The sequence below is a fragment of the Mustela lutreola genome, chromosome 14 (assembly GCF_030435805.1).
Source record: "Mustela lutreola isolate mMusLut2 chromosome 14, mMusLut2.pri, whole genome shotgun sequence".
NCBI lineage: Eukaryota > Metazoa > Chordata > Mammalia > Carnivora > Mustelidae > Mustela > Mustela lutreola.
Window position 1 is genome coordinate 60,561,149 of NC_081303.1, and position 22,155 is coordinate 60,583,303.

At 37.1% G+C, this 22,155-nt stretch overlaps 1 protein-coding gene across 1 annotated transcript in view; it reads right to left on the reverse strand.

Annotated features, from left to right (window-relative positions):
• Nucleotides 1–22,155, reverse strand: part of USH2A (usherin) — a 704,505-nt gene that overhangs the window by 183,374 nt on the left and 498,976 nt on the right. Inside the window, exons 47-48 of the mRNA XM_059145262.1 lie at nt 9,106–9,304; nt 4,911–5,079 (exon numbers count right to left, since the gene is read on the reverse strand). Coding sequence (XP_059001245.1) covers nt 4,911–5,079; nt 9,106–9,304 — 368 coding nt within the window. The remainder of the gene's footprint in view (nt 1–4,910; nt 5,080–9,105; nt 9,305–22,155) is intronic.

Here is a 22,155-nt window from a genome sequence, read left to right on the forward strand (position 1 = left end):
TAAACACAAGTTTTCATTTCTCTAGGGAAATTACCAAGGAGTGGGTCAGGGTATAATCAGTTTTCTCTGAAGGTATGAAATCCTGGAATGTAGGGGACAGTTGGTTTAGTTGACAGTCTTTAAAAGGATCCTTTCTAAAAAAAGATTTTACTTATTTATTTGTCAGAGAGAGAGAGAGAGCACAAGCAGGGGAGCAGCAGGCAGAGGGAGAAGCAGGGTTTCGCTGAGCAAGGAGCCCAATACAGGACTCCATCCCAGGACATGGGATCATGTGGGATCATGATTTGAGCTAAAAGCAGATGCTTAATAGATTGAGCCATCCAGGCATCCCTTTTCTTTCTTCCTTCCTTCCTTCCTTCCTCCCTTTCTTTCTTTCTCTCTCTCTCTCCTTCTTTCCTTCTTTTCTTCCTTCCTTCCTAAGGATTTTACTTATTTATTTGTCAGAGAGAGAGAGAGTGAAAGGATCCTAAAACACGGTATGCATAAGCAGAAGGAAATTCTAATTTTTTCTTCTACTAGAGGCCAAAAAAGGAGGAAAGACCTTATTGTGAGCAGTGAAGTCATTGTACTTGTTACCATCCTCTGGGTAAAAGGATTTTGAAACTTGGTCTCAAATGTGGTTGCATGTTTTTTAAATCTCCACAGCCAGAAATCAGTGTATTTTCTTGGCAAACTTTAACATAACCTACCACATGGTAAAGGGGCAGCATAGTTAGTTAAATATCATTTAGGACAACTGTGGGTTTAGAAGAAACATTGTGTGTGTGTGTGTGTGTAAACATTGTGTGTGTGTGTGTGCGTGTGTGTCTGTGTCTGTTGTGTGTGTGTGTATGGGAAAATCTATATATTGGGGAAAACCAACATTTTTTAAAGCCAGTTTTTAGGATAACAAATATTAATTAGTTTAGATATTTTCTTATTCAGTCACTGACAGAAGAAAATGCTTTATAAAAAGAGATGTGGATTATATCAATGAGAACCAAAACTTATCCTTTTTCCCTCAAAAAGGTCTATTAGACGTAAGATACAAGGATCAGTCACCTTCTCATTAACCTCTCAAAATGAATCTATTCCACGACAGGCTTGAAAATGTTTTCTCTCTAAAAGCTACCATGCAGTCTTCACAGTTAATTGTTATTCTTATCAAAGAATGACCCACATTAACATTTAGCTTGAGGTCATTAGCATATTTATAAAAAAAGGGGAGTGGAATAAGCATTCTTTCCTCTGCCACTCTTTGTTGTAGAGTGCTATAAAGGAAAGTTGTGAGAAAAATACGAAGTAAATATTATTAACTAATATTTCATACTTATCTATAAATATCAAAATGCCTATATCCATCTTAGCCTGGAACTGACAGAGTACTGATTGAATTTTAATTGCATTTAGATACAAGATGGTTTGGGGTCACTATGCTTTCTTTCTTGATGTAAACAGTGTTAAAGTAGTTAACAAAGACCATTGGCTGAGGACAGAGGTCACAATATAATCTCTTCATTTAGGTACATTGAGATTAATGATTGCAGCAAAACACTCTCTTTGATTATCCCATGAGATTGCATTTTTTTCCCTTGACACTATGGTAGGCATTCTAATACTGTGATAAATGAACTACTTAAAAGGAATCCAGATATGGACCATGCTCAACAGTTTGGAAGTTACTGAAATGTTTGAGTTTTGAATGAGCATGTGTCATATACAGATCAGGAAGGTTTTGAAAACTCTTGCTTCAAAAATTACTTATTAAAAAGTTTTGTATAATGTCAATAAATGACTTTTGGACTTTCATGGTTTATTTTATCTTCAGGAAAAAAGAGTTAAGATTATTTGAATTTCTTTTCTTTTCTTTTTTATTTTTTTTAAGAAAGAGAGAGACTACAAGGGCAGGGAGGGGCCCAGGAAGAGGGAGAGAGTCTTAAGCAGACTGAAGTGCTGAGCATGATCCCACAACCTTGAGATCATGACCTGAGCCAAAACCAAGTGTCAGATGCTCAACTGACTGAGCCACCCAGGAACCTTGGAATTTTTTTCTTTTAATTAGATTGTTTTCTTAGCTTGAAATCTGACAGTTGTGTTAGGACTGAGAAGGGTGAAATGCAAATCTAAGAGTTAACAGACATGATGAATATAACCAATGATTTTTCATCAATGTTAAGGGACAGAGAATATTTTCTTAGTTTCAACAGTTCACTGCAAATCCTAATATCAAAAATTTTCATGAGACTTGGTAATAAAACCCCTATTATTTAGTTCTATGTTAGAATTAGAGAAAATCCTGGTATGGTCCATTAGTCTAAACAACAGGAAAGAAGACAACAGAACATGCCCATCGCATCTATATAATTATATTTTTCAGGGCAAATTTTTGCAGGGGAAAGAAAATAGGAAATGTAGTAGAAAACTCCCAAAGTGTAAACTATTTTGAGAGAGTAAAGCATTTGGCGGAGTTTGATTAGTTGTTAACACGATAATTTCAGGAGAAAGAAGTTATCCTTTTCTACAAAATCCTTATTTCCAACACCATTGTTTTTTCTTACTTGGAAAGTCTAGTTGATTAGGAGTTACTCAATTATGAAAGTATATTTTGCAAAAGAATAAGAACAGCATGGCTATAAAGACAGATTTGTCTATTAGTATTAAGGAAAAATTATGAAGATTAGAGAGTCTCTGCCTTGAATAAACTTGCATATATTTAATGACCTCACCTTCCCTTTTTGCTCTAGTATTTTTACAAGAGATTTCTCTCTCACATACGTTGGATAAGCATATTTATGCCAAACACAAAGGTACACTGAACAATAACCTGAATTAACTGGATGTTTAACATAAATTCCTAGTTAAACTAGGTATCCTGAAGCATTCAGCTTTTCTCGGACATCTTCTCTTTATCCCATATCTGTTTTCTTTGCTTCTGAAGACACAGGCATTAAACTTAGGTGGTAGAAAAAAAAATCTGTATTGTCAATGGCTTTCTCAGGATAAATAGTAACTGTCAGTGGCAGTAATGAAGAGGTTTAGAAGTCTGAAATAGTCACTTTAAAAACTATGTTAACATATATTAACATATTTTGGTTTCTAAGAAAAAATATTTGACTTTCTCTTTTTCCCCCATTGTTTTGCTTCTTAAAGTCCACAGATGAGTGAAATCTATGGTATTTGTCTCTCTCTGTCTGACTTATTTTGCCTAGCATTATACTCTCTAGCTCTATCCACTGGGTTGCAAATAGCAAGATTTTATTCTTTTTGATGGCTAAGTCATAATCCATATACCACATCTTCTTTATCTGTTCATCAGTCAATGGACATATGGGCTCTTTCCATAAATGGCTATAGCTGATAATGCTGTTATAAACATTAGGGTGCACAGATTCTTAACTACAGAAAACAAACTGGAGGGCTTGCTGGAAGGGAGGTCAGGGGGAGCATGGATAAAATGGGTGGTGGGTGTTGTGTGAGTACCGAGTATATACAAGTGATGAATCATTAAATTCTACACCTGAAACTAATATTACACTGTATCTTAACTAACTGGAATTTAAATAAAAACTTGGAAAAAATAAAGTAAATAACAGATTCAAAAAAAAAAAAAAGAGTAAGTCGAGCTGAGCATGGATTTTGGAAAGGCATGCGCAGATCTACCCTCCAACTCTTCCACTCCCACGTCTCTGAGCCTGCTTTTGTTATCGATCCTTTCTGTACCTGTTTCCTTATTTATACACTTTAGATAAAATACCAATATCCTATAGTTGTGGGAAGTATATAAGGTATCATATGTAAAACCTTTAAATACAGAGCCTGCCAGAGAAATACCAAATGTTATCATCTTTATTCTCAATTTGTATAGTTTCGTGTGGTTGAAATTTGGACAGTGCATATTTGGACACTCAAAACAAGAAAGAAAACGGGAGTGCGAGGAGGGAAAAGTCTCTCTTTGCTGTTTTCGCAGCAATCTTCTTTCTGCCCCACCACAGACAGTGGACTAGTCTCCGATAAACAGAATTTGTGTTTATAATCCAACCAGGGACAATGCATGATTAGTCCAGAATAGGAATGGAGGAAATGAAGAATGGCTTCATGGGGTGGAACACTTAGAAATTCACAGAATTGATGGTGAAAATGCTTAGCCATGGGAAGAAATAAAGTGAAAAATAAAGGGATTTACCAGGTCTTGATAAAGTTCATTATGTGGTAGATACCATAAGTCCCTTGTGTTCCTTCTCTTTTAGTACCTACCTAGTCTTGCTTAGATTTCAACAAAGCTGAAAGAAGAAATGATATTTAAAAGCAGGCGGCTGGTTATGTGTTAGTCATTCAATTTTTGTTGAGGAGATGCTTGAAATAGTTGATGGGCATGAGTCATGGATTGGCTTTTTCAGGTTCCCAGACTACTGATGTAAGGGCCAAGGGCAGCCGCCCAAGATGGCCCATTCTGGCATGAAGATTTTTTTAAGCTAAAGGCAATCGAGACCATGAAGGCTGAAGAGAAACTTTTGCCCCTCCCTTAAATACATAGAAGAATCCAAATTGGCTGTCTTTCCCAGAATAGGGATTATTAGGAGAGATAAATTTCATGTGAGTGACCCATCTGTACGGCAGGGCAAACAACTAATTACCAAACATCTGCTTTTCTTCTTGTTGCTCTGTGAATACATTCCTTTCCTCTGATGTCCCAGGTCCCTACCCCCTCCCCCTTAGTTCAGAATGACATATAGACCTCATTTTGCCTGACTGTCCTCACTGTCTTCGGAATTTCATCGTTTGTGTGGATTCCTGGTAGGCACATTATTAAAACTGATTTTCTCCTGTTAATCAGTTCCCTGTCAATTTGGTTTTAGTCCAGCTAGAAGATGCTTGAAGAGGACAGGGATTCTCGCTCTCCAACACTGAGCACACCTGGAAATGATCCTCACCTGGTAGAATTCTGGTATAATACCCAGAGCAGCAGTGATGATCTGGTTGAGCCTCTCGTATTCGGCCGCCACAACAAACCGAAGTTGAATTCAAAATGAATGGGATATATTTCTCTTCACAGCAGTGGTGCCCAGGCTGGGGGTCGTAGAGAACTCCATTACAGCAAACCTGAAGATAGGAATTGGGGTTAAAGAAGTATCAGTTTAATTAAAAGTACTAGACCATCCTATCTCATGTGATACAATTATACTCTAGTTGCCCTTGACCTGAGACCAAATGTAGTATATTAATGATAAAAATTCAAAAGTTTGAAAAATGCATTTTCCCAGTATCGTTTAAATTTTATATATGCTATGATACAATGTAGCTTTTTTAGACTTCAAGCATGTTTTGTGCTCTGTTATCACACTCTATAAATATGAATTCTCTTTTGAATGTCAGTGCTCCCAATGTAAAGAGGATTTAGAATTGCAAGTGAAAAATTGCCTTCATATATGTGTTTTTATTTTAATCAGTGTTTAATTTGAAAACACATTTATGGAAACCTCTCTCTCATCGATCTTTGCTTTTTTTTAAATAAATAGCCTTTTCCTTATAATTTATATGATCATTTATTTACAAACCCAATCTTCAGACAAGGTAATCTCAACAGACTCTCACATTTACATATATATATATACATGTACACATACACACACATATATATGACATATATATGTATATGTCATAGGCCACCATATTAAAAAAAGAAATTTATATGGAAATTAATTTTGAAAAGCCCTTTTAATGATGTGTTTTTTTCCAGGAGCTGTAGAAGAAATTATGTGCTTGAACAATCAAATAATTATTTGCATGCTCACTTGAGGTCTGAGAGACTGACATTCTGTATATATAACAAATCAAATGCTAAATAGTTGCTGAAATGTAGCCTCAGAACCTACACTTGGCATAAGTCACGTAAATTAGATAGAAGCTTCCTGTGGCAGGCAAAATCAACCACTATTTAAAGGTGCTTCTCTTTTTCCATTTTGCACATCGCTATTTCTAGCTTGCACCAACTCGTGAATCAAGCTCAGTATAAAGTGGCAGAACGTGGGCTAAGTCTTCAAACACCACTAGTGTAGTACTTCATTCATTTTTCAAAAATTATCAAAGAACAAAGAAACAGCGCTCTTAAATTCAAAGTTTACCCCTGCAGGTAGCCATGCTAAATCAACTGTGATAAATTTCCTTTTCTGTATTTAGTTATTGAAAGACCCGCGGATCCCCTTACCCAAGAATTCAACACTGCCACAGGATGCAAACAGCAAGAGGTTCTTTATTGTTACGCAGGCAGCAAAAGGTTCTTTATTGTTACGCAGGTGCCTGCGGGTGGTCAGCGCGCGCCTGCAGGTGGTCAGCAGCTCCTGCTAGCTGAGCACACCTGGCTGGGGTGGTGCAGATTTTTATAGACAGGTACAAACAAGTCCCGGATGGGACGGGGCCGATTGGCTGACAATTTGAACATTTGAAAAAAGGCATACTTGGTGTTAGCGGATTGGCTTTGGAAGACCCCCTCGCGCAAAGAGAAAGGCGGGAAGGGGAAACAAAGAGGGGAAGTTTGACCTTATTACTCAGCAGAAAGACATCCTGCCTACCTGACTATGCAGCCCCCTGTCTACGTGACCTACGTGACCATGCAGCCCCCTTGCCTATGTGACCATGCCTCGGCTATTAGGAGAAGGTATCTTGTTCAAACAGGAGACAAGTGTCATGCCCTAAAAGCCAAGGGGTTACAGAAAGGCAAAAGAGCAGTTACATTGAATTCAACCCTGGGGGAAGGGTCTTTTCATTGCAAGGGGAGGAGGGGGTACTCTTACACAACAAAAGAGCAGTTAATTAGTTAACGACGGGGGGGGGGGGTCTTTCATTATTAGCAGTGAGGATTCAGAATTAGTCTCATGCCAGAGATAAACTGGGTGACCTTCTCTTTGATGCCATACTCTGTGTGAAAAGTAAATTTGAAATTATGACCCATGTGTAAGACTTAAGCACAAAATTGCCATGTGTTTATTTGGGGAGTTAAGGATGCTGGTCATTTTTGCTTTCAGGGGAAAACAATGCTCACCTTCTTCTAGTTTTATGACAGTGACCTAAAATCTTGCTCTTTGTCGACCTAAAATCTTGCTCTTTGTCGTGTGGTCTTAAAGGATTTGTTCAAGTCCAATTCTCATGAAGAGAATTTCTAGACATTGAAGTACATCTAGTCGTTTTCTTCAGTAAGCTTCTCTAGTCCTTATCATTTTCTTGTGGGATCGTCACCGGAAGGTGTATTTAGTGTGGTGGGATCGTCACCGGAAGGTGTATTTAGTGTGGTGGGATCGTCACCGGAAGGTGTATTTAGTGTGGTGGGATCGTCACCGGAAGGTGTATTTAGTGTGGTGGGATCGTCACCGGAAGGTGTATTTAGTGTGGTGGGATCGTCACCGGAAGGTGTATTTAGTGTGGTGGGATCGTCACCGGAAGGTGTATTTAGTGTGGGTGCATCAGAACTGGTTCATCCCATCTTCCCACTGCCATTCTCAGGCTCCTTTAGCCACATGAAACTTGTGAATTTTTTCGAGTGCCTTTTGGTTCAGATCATTGGTGGGTCCCCAAAGTGATATGCTCAAGCAATTATTTCTCTCGGGAGGTCTCCACGTAAACAGAATTATTTCTTAATTTCTAATTCAAGTTTCAAGTTAGCTGTCTCAGAAAACATAAACGGAAATTTCACTAACTTGAGTTGATAAGTGTGTACCTCATATCTGAATAGCCTTTTCCTTGTTCTATAGTTTTCCTAAAGCAAGTCTATAATGTAGTGATTCTCAAAATACAGTTCCTGAAACAGATGCAAAGGATTCACCTGGGGACATGTTAGAAATGCAAATTTTCACACTCCACCCAAGATTTACCAAATTTGAGTTCCTGAGGGTGGGACCTGCAATCCGTGTTTTAATAAGCCTTCCAGGTCTGATGATCACTGGGGTTTGAATAAATGGTAAGTTTTGCATATGTATTTCTAGTCCTCCTGATATTGTGGTGATTTAGCCTAAAAATTCTTAGTCTCTTTTCTGTCTCTTTCCAACTTCTCACCCAAGAAATATATATTCATAGTTAACTCTAAACAGAAATTTACAAACGATTGCTTTCTCTTGAGATTTTAATTGACTTCCTTTATTCTCTTTAACTGTCAATACCTGTGTATGTCCTTAATCCTTAAAAAGAAAAATAAGCCTTTGCTTAATGCATCGAAGATTTCTTTCTTTCTCCCAGAGAACATTTTTTTAATGGGCAAATTTATTCCAGCATTTTTCCCTTCAAAAATCCTGAATTTAATTTTATTTTATGGAGGTATGTTCATCACATAGTGTACATTTAATGGCCTAAAATAATGCAAAACTTAGGCATAATGGCAATTCAGGAGACTATGTACCAAAAAAAAGTATAGATAGTAACTGCTAGATTTAAAACATTTCTTAGATGATAGCCACTGCTTGGCCAGTGTCAGCTGTAATAATTTGTATTTTGATCCATATTGCTTCAACAACTCACTTCCTTAATTACTGTGTCTTTTTGCGGTGAATCTTTTGAATTTAGTAACAGCTTTAGTACATTAAATGTGTGGTGGTGTTGTTGACAAACAGGAACATTATTTCATTAGGTGAAATCCTACCTTCAAAGTAAGGATTCTCTGCATCATTTGTCAATAAAAGCCATTTGCAAACTCCTGTCTGGCTGTGTTATTGATCTGATTCCTAAACTGCAACTAATATGAACATTAATCTGCACATGGCCATAATTTTAAAATATTTCCGCCAAACCATGGAAGGTCCTGCTCACAGTTACTCATCAGTGTCATGGAAACTAACAGCCAGTTGTAGCTGAATGGATTTGTTGCAAGGAAAATTCAAGTCATTCAATCAAATACAAATTCGGGAGTTCGTTGCCATTTCAATAAACTAATATTTCCTGTGAAGATGATAAAAAATGAGAAGGCTAAGATGTTCATGAGGAGGAAGGGTTTTTATGAGCATCCTTTCTTTTCCTTGGGGTCTTCCTGATAGACTAGTGGAAAAATTGATTATGACAAATCATGGTTTAGGAAGCAAGTGATTTCACCAGGAGTGTTTAGTGAGAAAAACATATTTCGCTGACTCATATGAAAAGATATACCTTAGTTTCCGGAGAATAGCACCTATGTCCACAGATGCTTTTAGGTTTTTGACACTTCACTGCCTTGCATACCTCGCCCCTGTGGTCCTTTCTTAACTTCTGGGTTTTAGGGCATGAAAACCATGTTTTACGTAAGACATCATATCCAAGAATGATACCATTTGGCTTCCCTGGAGACATCCAATCAACTTGAAGGGATCTGCAATGGATAGAATAATTAATACCTCTGAAAAGATAACATTTAACATCACTGCTCTCAGCCTCATGTACTTCCAGTTAATCTCCCAGATTGGTCAAAAGGTCCATTTTGTCAAGAACTTCTTAATTAAGAAGCTGCAGCAAAAGAATATATGCAACTACCATACAGTATGTTTAGAGAATCCATGAAAACCATGGGAGCTTTTGGGAGGATAACATATGACGAGAGTCCAGTGATCTCCCACTCTAAACTACAGAGACAGGAGAGTACCACTGTTTTGGTTAATCAGGAAAACCAACAGGAAAATTTGGTTGGACAAGGAAAAATAAGACACAGGTAATATGAAAAGGTGGTAAATAAGGTGGAAATTAGAACATGTTGCAGACCTCATCTATCCTTAAAATCCCCATCTCCTTTGCCTTCCTTTCCCAGCTCACACATAGCTGTTCATAGATATGTAGCTAGAAAACCACAGTGAGGGTCTCTGAAGGTTCCTAGGCAATTTCAGCTTTCTTGACCCAGCCATCACCTGCCCCTTTTCCCTGTCTGTTAAACATGATGTCTGCAACTTCAGCAACTGCAACTGCAACTGCAGCCACTTGAGAAAGATCATAAGAATCTCCAAGAGAGGCACCATGATATTTGGTACAGGTGAACCAACACCAGCCACCATTTACAATCTCTGGAACTATTTACTTAAGCCGCTGTTGTTGGGTGTCTTTTTACCTGAAGCCAATATAAATGTGCAAATTGACAAAATCTTATTATCCGTGGATAAACTTACCAACTGGTAAAAAAAAAAATCGATAAATGTATTATTTATAAATTATATCATGATAAACTAAATGTAATATCCTTCCAAATATACTTTGCTTAGACATATCTTGATATTTGACTAATATAAAAAGATTTGTTTCTCTAATAATTTTTTAAAAGATTATTTATTTATTTGAGACAGAAAGAGCACATGAGCATGGGGCGGTGGGGAGAGGAGAGTGAAAGGGAGAAGCAGCTCCTCAGTAAGCAGGAAGACCTACATGGGGCTGGATCGCAGGCCCCTGAGATTATGAGCCACACTGAAGGCAGAACCTTAACCTACTGAGCCACCCAGGAGCCCCTCTAATAATTCTTTAAATATCATAGTTGGACATGTTTTGTGGCAAGAAATATAGGAATTGGAAATTCCCATAACAAATATGTTTACATCATTGTATTCTATGGGATGCTTGATTTTTAAAAGTAGAGCAACAATCATTCTAAATATGAGTATACTATTTTGGGGGGAGGTTGGTATACAATAAGGGCATAGTATTCACCTAAAACTTAACTGCAGTCTCAATGATCTATTAATATTTCTTTTGTTGAAATAAATGAAATCATAACATTAAGCTGTCCACTAGGAATCAACCCTGAATAAGATGATTTGCTCTCATGTTAATGTCATAGAACTTTCATTTTGCAGTTAGGACTACTTGCCAGAATGATACAGCCTAGATGACTCACCATACTATCTTTAGCATTTTTAAAATAAGCTCTATAAGCAGAATAGTTAAAAATTTTAATAAAGTCCCAGAGATTTGAATATGACATATTCTTGAATTTTTTTAGCATGGCAAAGGAAGCCTTCCTATTTTACATGGAAATGTAAAATAATAATTACTTTTATTCTCATTATTTTCAAAACAAGGGTAGAACTTTGACATTCAAGATGAATTCTATTTTTATAATTCTAAAATTTCCAACTATAACAATTAACCAATTACAAACAGTTATCAGGCACTTTTACATAGAAAACATTCCAGTAGGTAATTTGGAAGAGAGCAAGCACACATAAGCTTATATAAGCTATACTTTAAAGTTCTTACAATAAAAATCTTACAATAACTTATGTGACCACTTTTCTGCCATTGTGTTAAGTGGTATTTTTCTTACACCTTTCATTTTAAGAAGAAATGTATCTTTACAGGCAAAATTACTGGATCCTATCAGAATTCCAAGTGACATCACATATTAGGAATTCAATTAAGCCCAAACATTTACATTAAAAAGCAGCAGTCAAGATAAACCTTGACATTTTAATAGACTGCTAAAAAAAAAAAAAAAGAAAATCATTATTTCATTTTCTTGGGGGTACAAACATAACACATTCACTAATAAGACTCTGTAGATAGGAAATTAATGTCACCTACAAGAGAACAGTTTCATAGGTGACTTGTATAGTCACCATTATTATTCTAAGGTCTTTATCCAACTTTCAAAATTAATTCCACATTTTCCAGATACCTCTTTTGTATTCACTGCATAATCAACCACAGGAAAGACTACATTTAAGTGACATTCAAGGGTCTGACTTTTCTACAAAAGCCAGTGAATTAGTAAAGTCTAGAAAACACCAGGTAGAATACCACACCATTGTAACTTTTTCTTCTAGCAGAAAATAAGTGTGGAGTGAGACTACTTATATTTTTAGTGATAACATGAACAGTTTTGCTTTTGAGGATCTGAATCAGATACAAGAAGATAAATGATCAAAGAAGAGTAACAAGTTTAACACCTATACTACACCTCTCATTAGAACCAAAGAAAATGACACGGAACAACCTTTGGTTGCTGATCTGAAATGAAACGGGAAAATGACACAGAAAAACCTTTGGTTGCTGATTTGAAATGAAAGACATCTCTGAGAAATATGCACCACTATTATCTGGATTGATGGTTTCATTCCTTTAATGTTTAAGAGTAAAATAGAAGAAACACTCTTATACCATAGGCATGAACGTTAAATATCAGGGAAACAAACTGAAGCTTTTTGGTATAGATTAGTAAAGGCTGTATGCTCATGCAGAAAAATCAACCAACTGTAAGTCCTTGAATGGATTTTTTGGGTAGATCTGTTCATAAAGTCATGATTGGAGTATAATTAACTCCAGAACACTAGGGACTAAAATTAAGCTACCTTAATAAAGTTTCGGATGAAAGCCATTATATCTATACATATTTTGATACATGGATTCGTTGATACTGTTCAGACATTTTAGTTGGAGTTTTTTTTTGTTTTTTGTTTTTTTTTAATTACATCACGTTGTTAGTTCATCTACTATTTTACTTCTGTTACTACTATATACTACTGTGGCCACCACCACAATAATCACCACTTTCAATTCTTAATTTGGGAAGTACAAAATAACATTGAGGATAGAAAGGAGTATGGAAAAAATCATTTATCACCCACCCTTATGCAGATAAATATTAACATGTTACATGTCAGACAGACTTTTTAATGAAGAATTAGGGTTCCCCTGGTATCTTTAATATTTTATTACCATTTTGTCAAAATGTTCTTGTTTGAACCAAAGAAAAAAAATCTTCATATACTTTGAGATATCAGTCTAGATTATGGATCTGGATTACCTGATCATGTTTACAAAGACTTTTTTCCCCCTTTATTTAACTTGGTTATTTTTCTCAGTTATTTATGTAACACTTAAATTCTTCCAGATTATGGCTATCACAAATGATCAGGTAACTTTTAATACAGGATTAAATAAATGTTGTATAATGAAAATATTAACTCTCATCTCTCAAATCAAGTCATTGCATATTTAATTATCTATGAGAATATTTAACATAACCTGTAATAGCTAAAAAATCAAAAGACAAAATATGAGTCCTTGGGTAATAGTTAATACAAAACACACATAAGCACAGATCACCGTTTCTAGACTAAACAGTGAGGATCTCATGGGACAAATGCCTGTGGACTTGAATTCAGGAATGAGGACGGGAAGGAAATGGCAGGAAAATCAACATAAGCCAAAGTCAAGGGTGGGCATCATCCTACATGTGTATGGAAGAGTGATGGGACCAACCTGCAGAATCAATAAGCTACATCTGGCAATAAAGGAGGGACAGTTGAATAAAAGAAAAAAGTTTATGGAGTCCCTCAGATACCATGTGGCGTTTGATAGCAAAGTGGTATGACTGTGCAGTGTTGTCACTACCAGAAGATAAAGCCGCATGAGAATTAGTGACCTGACAGGTTAGAGACAGAAATGTCAGTGAGCTACATTAGTAACTCAAGGACAAATGAATGTTGAATGGGATTTCCCTCCTGTATGGGATTTTGAACTACAGCCCCAAACAGGATGACAGATAATGAGTTCCTCCACTTACAAGTGGGAAGTATTTCAACTCTAAAGGGAACATCAGGAGTCTATTGATTTCTGAAGATAAAACTGCTCTTTAACATTGGCCCAAAAGAGCCAATAACCCAAAATAAACAGAATTCTAAGAGAGTTTTAGAAACTCTCACTAAATATTTAGTGAATATTTATTAAATGCCTCCTATATGTTGGGCACTGTTCTATATTCTTCAGTGAATAAGACAGATGAAATCTTCTTTTTATACAAAACTTAAATTTTCCTTGGTTAAGAAAGACAGTAAAGAAACACATAATTATATCATATGTCGGGTGGGTGGTCTGAGAAGGCCTGGGTCTTCCAGGCAGAAATTTCAAAGAAGGGAAGAAGCAAACCCAGAGGAGTTTCTAGGCATAGGGAGCAGGAGGTGTAAAGGCACAGAGACAGCAATGTGCTTGGCTTGTTGAAGAGTCAGTAAATCTAACAGGACTGGACTGGACTGAGCAAGAGACAGAATGTTGGAAAATGAGATCATGTGGGTGTCGGGAGGCTGGAATGGGGGTTTGCTGATGGTGTAGGATTCTGCACAACACAGAAATAACTGGATTTGTTTTTGAGTGTGTTGGAAAGCCATCGGAGGTTTTTGAGGCAAGGAGCAAAAGAGGCGTTATTTACTCGGTGAAGAGTGACATCAAATCCACCCCTTAAATTCTGCTAACATATGGGAAGCTGAAGAAGGCATTCCGAACATGTCACTTAGGGACCCCGGAAGCGGAGAAATGGGAAGCACTTGTTCTCATGGTTGTACTTATTGAGATATAGAAATGTCTAAATCTAATCTATTGTTGTCCCAGGAGAATAGTAAGGAGTTCAGGAACAGCTTGACATGGAGCTTGACAGTCTATATAAGCAAAGAAAAGGTGCTTTCCTTTAGAGAAAGATAAGAGAATCCTGTGGCTAGGTATTATCCAGAGCAGCTGCAGTGGAAAGATAAAATGAAGAGTGCCACATAGCACAGATCGTGAGGTTCTCTTCAACCATGCAATCCTGCAACTCACCTAGGCTAGAGCCAGCTTAAAGATATACTGCTCATGATGGCAGCCTTCTAGGAAGAGGAGACTCCAGAAAGAAGAGTCCTTGGGACGTCCTACTCTGTTGGCACCACCACAGATCAGTTACAGAGAGCAACCCTCATGTCTGGGAACTTGGATATGTGGAGATCCTCTCAGGACCTCTCAAGGGAAATGCAATTGTCCAGAAAAGTGTCACCTGACACATGGAGGCCTTTGATGGTCACTCAGTGTTGTCAGTGAAATAATAACATTGACACACTAGATTAAAGGGGACAGGAAAGAAAAAGCAAAGAGAAGGGAATGGGCAAGGTGTGATCAAGCTGAGCCTGTGACATGGTAGAATCTTTGAACCAGACATGAGCTTAATATTTTGCTGAAGACAGAAAAGACTTCTTAACACTGGATCATGAATCTTAATTACCAAAGTGAGACTCATAACTAAAAATAATACAAAAGCCATAAGATGTTTCTGAGAGACATTCAAGACTTGAAGAGAGGACAACCAAAGGACTATGTTTAAGACAGCAAGTAGTAAGCAAAGAGCAAAGATTTTACCTCTCTGTATCTCAATGAATTGAGACAGCTACATAAATGGGTTACATAATCTTAAATGATGAAAACATGAGCCAGGGTGGTGGTGGTGGAAATGGAGATGAGGTCTCCATTAAGATGATGCGTCAAAAGGAAATGTACTAAAATTGCTATTTAGTCAACTCAGGAGATTAAAAAAAAATTCCAAGATCTATGTCTGTAATAGCATGCAGGTGGTGGTGCATTTGTGAAAATGGCTGTTGGGAAAGATAATGAGTTAGGTGAGAATGAGCTGCTGAGGTTTGAGGTAGTGGAAGCGATGGGTGGAGAGCACTACAGAAAATCAGTGGACAACTGCATACATGAGACTAGAGTGTAGGGAGAAAACAGGGCCAGAGACCTTTGAGACATTGGAATAACCAAAACTGTGATGTTTAAATTATCTGATTAGGAGGGAGAGCCTTTCTATTCAGGACACCCATAATGAATAAATGGATTTGGAATGGACCCAATAAAAGAAATGAATGGGTATTCAGAGTGCAGGGGACAGTGTAGCCCTTAAAGACCAAAGTGTATGAGGAAGAGATGGATTTGGCTGAAATCCACACGGTCTACCTCAGGGACTAAGCAGCTTCTGTGGAAGTTAAAAGAGTTTGGGAAAGAGAGGTTGCTGAGGAAATGGCAGGGGTACTGACGGCAGGGACTTAAGAGTAAGCTCGCTATTCTGTAAGGTCTTTTAGTCAAACAGTGTGTCTGTTATCAGAACTCACTGGCTATTAAGATAATAATGGCTGGATTATAATATTGGATTGTATCTGTACAACGGTAGTAAATGTACCTCAAATGAGTCCTTTCAAGAGGGATCCTTTAAAGACCCTAACAGAGGGATACCTGGCTGGCTCAGTCAGTAGAATATGCCACTCCTGATGCTAGGGTTGTGAGTCTGAACACATGTTGGACATACAGCCTATGAAAGAAAGAACGAAAAAATGAAAGAAAGAAAGACAGACAGACTCTAACAGAAAGCTCCAAGTCAAATTAAAATGTGTCTCCAGTTGTCCGTATTGGTGAGAGAGGAAGTTTAAAATATGGGTGAAGAAGAAGACTGATTTGACATATTACATCTACAGCCCAACATTCTATTAAAAAAAGATTAAGTTTTTCACACAAAATATAAAATTTTACTGCAGTCACTGAAAAAAATCAGAAAGGGAAAATTAAAAAAAAAAGTCATACTCTAAAAAAAAAAAAAAAAAGAGGCCTCAAAATTTCACCTCAAATTTGGTGAGCTGAAAGAGGAAAATCTTTTTCTACAAGCTATAACCTCTTTTGCTATTTTGAACCCTAAACTAAGTAATTTGAAAATATAAGAGGATTTATAAATGATGATAGTGGTTTAACCTTCATTTAAAGACACACAGCCTGTGCTGCTATCATAAAGGCTTCTGAAAAGTCCGTATGTAAAAATATAATTTATATCATTCAGTAGCTTCAGGCAAATTTTTAAACAATTATTTGCGAATGCTACAAAGACATTACACCACAGATTCCTCATCAATAAAACAGCCCTGAACTGATTTGAAGCTGAAAACACTGCCATGGTTCCAATTAAAAACAATGAAAGACATGATCTGTGTTCTCTCTCTGCTTTCCTTTGACCCTCATCCATGGAAATCATGCACTTTGGAATACTAGCAGTAACTAATAAAATCTCTTTCTTGTTTATATTCTCTTACTTTTTTTTTTTTTAAAGCTTATCCAGGTATAGAGAATAAATAAGTAAACTTTCCAGGCAGCCCAGCACTAAGTGAAGCCGTCAGCTCCCCTGTTTATCATATTTTAGCCCAAACCGAAGATAGCCAGCTATCTTCATCCAGCATAGACTCCACATTCTCAAGGACCAGAATTAATGAATTAACTATTGATTAAATTCCACTCTAGCAAATCCACCAAGGCAAATAAATGAACTACCCAGGGCACGTGTAGGCCATGGCCAGACATGTCTGGGCTATCGATCACTAGTTAGTATTCTTTTGGGATATAGAAGCAGCTGATGATAATATGACAAGTATGGAAAATGTGATGTAGAAGCAGAGTTTATTTCTGGAGGAACAGTGTAAAGAACTAGAAGTGCTCGTGTGATCCTTCGACATTGTTTGCTATAGTGTCTTTGGTTTATATGTAATAGGAAAAGCATGTATAAGTGCTTGTGCTGCAGACATTATAAGGCATAAATTAAGACAAATACAAAGATGACCTGATGCATTCCATGGATATAATCAAACAGGCTCAAATACTATCTGTATATGTTATTAAAATATATGAAACTTAAAGGTTACTGACAACCGTGCCCTACCAAAAATAAACAAAGAATCCAAGAAATATGCGTCTTATTAGAAACCAAGTTGTTCTAAGTGCTATAGAAGTTAACTCAGTCTGCTGACATTTTTCTGGAAAACTTCTCATTTGATTTTGCTCATTGCTAATACAAAAGAGATTTTTTTGAACCAAAATAAAAACATAACTAACAAGTATACATTGCCAGAAGTATAATAAAATTACACAAATAATAACATGCACATAGGAGGCTAACTGCTTTGGTGTTGGTATAATTTTGATTAATGGCTTGGCAGCCTGTGGCTGCTCATTAGAGTTGCCTTTGGAAATTGTTGCTCTTCTATGATGAATCATTTTTAGAAAGGAAAGATTTTCCTTGCCAATATTTGGTTGTGAATGATTTCTATCAAGTTTTTTCTTTAAAAAAAAAAAATGGAAGCAAGGAAGGTAGAAAGAGAAAAACAACAAAAAGGAAATAAAGTTGGAATGGCTGGATGGCTCAGGCTCAGTCAATTAAATGTCTGACTCTTGGTTGCAGCTCAGGTCACGATCTCAGGGTTCTAGAGACTGAGCTTTTGCTCAGTGGTGAGTCTGCTGAGATTCTCTCTCCCTCTGCCCCTGGCCCCTCCCTTAAAAATAAATAAGCACTTTTTTTTTTTTTAAGGAAATAAGGGGGTGCCTGGGTGGTGCAGTGGGTTAAAGCCTCTGCCTTCGGCTCCAGTCATGATCCCAGGGTCCTGGGATCGAGCCCCACATCGGGCTCTCTGCTCAGCAGGGCGCCTGCTTCCCCCTCTCTCTCTCTGCCTGCCTCTCTGCCTACTTGTGATCTCTGTCTGTCAAATAAATAAATAAAATCTTTAAAAAAAAAAAGGAAATAAGTTTGCTAAAGGGATTAGAATTAAAAAAATACGTATGTGGTTGAGAGGGACTTTCTGTGGCTGGCCAATACAGAGTAGACCTATTACCACCTCTTTCTCTGATCAACACTAAAAAGTATGCAAAACAGGAAACAACCATCCGAGGATTCTGAAAGGTTTAACAAAGACAGATAGAGACAATTAGGAGACAACAGAGACAGATCAGGAGGGGAGCTAAAACTTGGGGAAAAAAGATGAAAGATTGAATTTGTCATAGTTTCTTCTCTTATTTCCCCAGTTTAACCCAAGAGCAGTCCCAGTGTAGAACTGTGAACTGGGAAAGAAAAATCTATGTGAGAAACCCTCTTTCTGGCCAGAGTACAAAAAGACCTTATAACCCAGAGAGTGTGGGTGAAATCCCTGTTTTTTTCCTTTTTTCCTCTGGACTCTGCTCTGAAGATGACTCTAGTCAAGGAGCTGCACTATAGCAGTCCTGGTCAAACAAGAATCTAAAATCCTCCCCCCAAAATCCTCTTTCCAACCAGAGAAACCAGGACAAGAAGCTCCTGTGGTCAACAACAACAACAACAAAAATGGTGTGGGGGAGAATAACCCTCTTTTTCCTTCTATTTTCTCTCATCTTATCACACCCAAAACAGTCTCATTTGCATAAAATGTAAGGTAACTTGGAAAGCCAAAATTCCAAAAGAAACCATGTCTTTTTAACCAATCCCACAGAGGAAGTACAAGGAAAATCTGGAAAACCTAGACATTTTGGGAGAAATCTCACAGAAGAGAAAGCAAGGTGATCTTCTAATTCTGTGTATGCACCAACACAAGTCCCGACTCAACTCCAAACTATACATGCATGGTTGCTTCCTATACGAAATCTAAGCATTGCAGCAAAGACTTTGAGACCTGAACCATTACATAATCCCTCAAACAAATACCAGATTAGCCACTGAAAAGTGCATGCATGGAGCAGACATGCATAGCAAAACTTTTGAAAAATGCACTGACATTGGAACCACTGGGCATACAAAGCAAGACAGAATTTGCAGTCTGAAGTTAACCATATGATTACCTGCTAAATGAAGCAAACCAAAATTTCATCCCTCAAATTTTTAACAGGACTCAAATTATCACAACTTAATATTTAAATTGTCTAGGAAACAATCCAAACCCATCACTCAAAAATTACACAAATCAAAAGAAAGCTAAGTGGTTATCTGAATATCGACAAATTATGATTGATAATGAGAAAATTATCAAGAAAGAAAAAGGATATTACACCATGATGAAAGAATCAATTTACCAAGACATAGCAATCCTGAACATGTATGTACCTAATAATAAAGCATGAAAACATATGGGGCAAAAAACAGATAGCTCTAAAAAAGAAATAGATAAGCCACAAATATATTTGGAGATTTCAACATTCTTCTCACAATGTTTTTGAGATCAATGCCAGGGAATGTAACAAAGGCTTTCATCAGTCCAACTGTAGTTTTCTACTTGATCATGAGTTTTAGCTTTGCCTTTCATCCCAGCTTTCCACTGATCCTAGGTAGCCTTAATTCCTATGAACCTGTTTGTTTCTCCTGAGAATCCTCTTCTGATCTCCTGGGAGTGGAATATGCCAGAAGTAGACATATGCACGCATAATATGGAGGTGAGGAACCTTTAATTTTTTGATGATTAATTTTATGCATCAACTTGACTGAGCCACAAGGTGCTCAGATATTTGGCTAAGTATTACTTCAGGTTACATCTGTGACGTTGTTTCCTAGGAGATTAGCATGTGAAATGGTGGACTTGGTTAAGCAGATTGCCTAGTCCTTGTAGGTGGGCATTACCCAATCAGCTGAGAATCCAAATAGCACAGAAAGGTTGAAGAAGGGGAAATTCCCTTTCTTTACCTGACTTCTTGAGCTAAGACAAGTCAGTCTTCTCCTGTTCTCAGCTTTGGACTGGAACCTACACCATTTGTTTCCCTGATCCTCAAACCTTTGAGAGACTATACCACCTGCTTTCTTGGGTCTTTAGTTTTGGGTTCTGTTTCTCAGGAGAATACTGACTAATTATAGGTTCTAACTAGTTTTTTCAGACTTTTACTAATCCTATGATTCCAGCTTTGAACCTTAACCCATCTTTCTCTTCTTTACTATCTTTAAAGTTTGTAAGTGCTTAGATACTGAGGTTCTCTGCAGGGCAAATTAGTTTGTTTTCCATCATTATCTCCCTCTGCCAACCAACACTTTGGTTGTAAACGTTCTCCACTGTACTAAGTCATTTGTTTCTCCTTGCCAAATATTGCTCCCAAAACTGTGTTAAAATCTCTCTTCTGTTGTCTGCTCTGTTGTTTTCCTTACTCTTGTTGTAAAACACCCTTTTTAATGTTTTTGCCATCAGCTTAGTATATTTGAGAGTAAATTTGAAACACAACTAAAAAAATACTGTTCCTCTGCTAGTATCTGTAGGAATCTTTCTTTTCAAGATATTTTATTCATTTATTCATGACAGAGAGAGAGACAGAGGCAGAGGGAGAAGCAGCTTTCAGGACTCAATTCCAGGACTCTGGGATCATGACCTGAGCCAAAGGCAGATGCTTAACCAACTGAGCCACCCAGATGCCCTGCAGGAATCTTTTTAAAGGAAAAAGGTATTCTGGAAACACAGACACAGACAAGCGTTTTTAAATTTCTAATAAAGCTTACAGATTTTTACCTACAGCTGGATATGCAATTTAAGACATATTCTTTATGCCATTCACCTAGGCTTGAGTCATGAGGATGTTAACAGACAAGATATTTGACAACATCCACCCACCTAACTATAATTCTTCCTTGAGTTCTTTGACTGGACTCAAATGTTGCATCTTTCATGATGCCTTCACTGGTAATCCTGGGTAGAGTTTGGTGTTTTTTTCTTTATGTTTTTCCTGCATATTATAAACATATATTATGGTGTTTTTCACATTATTCTGTAAACATTTGTTTAGGGCCGTGTCTCCAGTCAGTGGACTGAAACTTTGAAAATTTAAAACCATGCCTTATACATTTTTGTATTACTTTTTCTTCTTATATTATTATAGCCACAAATGTATCTGCTGGTAGCTTTTTTGTTTGATTATTTTGCCTCTGTAGAGTAGGCAATTCTGTGGATAGATGGGGAAAATCTGATGGGATTATCAATTAATTAGCACATCTGAAATTAGATGAGTATATATAGAGTGTTGGATAAAAGATGTATTCAAGGAGACAAGATATGATCTTTGCCCTGAACAGCCAAGCATCCAATTACTTGGGGTTTTCTAACTATTTTAGTCTTCCGTTCTAGTAGAGATATTTTTAAACTGATTTTTAAAAAGATGTAAACTTCAATATGTTTCAGTGGAATCCTTCAGAATTGAAATCTCTTAGAACAGATTAATTATTTTGGTCAGCATGTATATGTGGGAGGTGTGGGCGTATGTGTAATGGTGAAGGGTGATACATTTGGGTGGGTGAAAAGAATGATGTGGGAGGACTCAGATTTCTTTCTCTAGCCTCAGATTGATGTGGCAAGAACAATTGTCATCTCACTTTTGGCTTGGGAAACTTCATGTTAAATCTTTTTATTACTATTATTATAACTTGAATTGAAAAGAGACTCATTTTCAAACTATGGCTATTTCTCAGCAACAAATGGAGATCCTACCAAGAGTCTGATGATATTGGTAAAGGTTATGCAAAGATTATCTCCCTTGTTTATTTTATAGATGTTTCTAGGTTTAGGGCAATCTGACATATGTACATCTATCTATTTTTTTTCAAAGAGATTAATTTAGAAGGTAGCTAACCTAATTAAAATTATATTCTTTGCATTACCAAAGGATTCACTTAAGGACACATTTAGCGTATGTGCTGCCGAA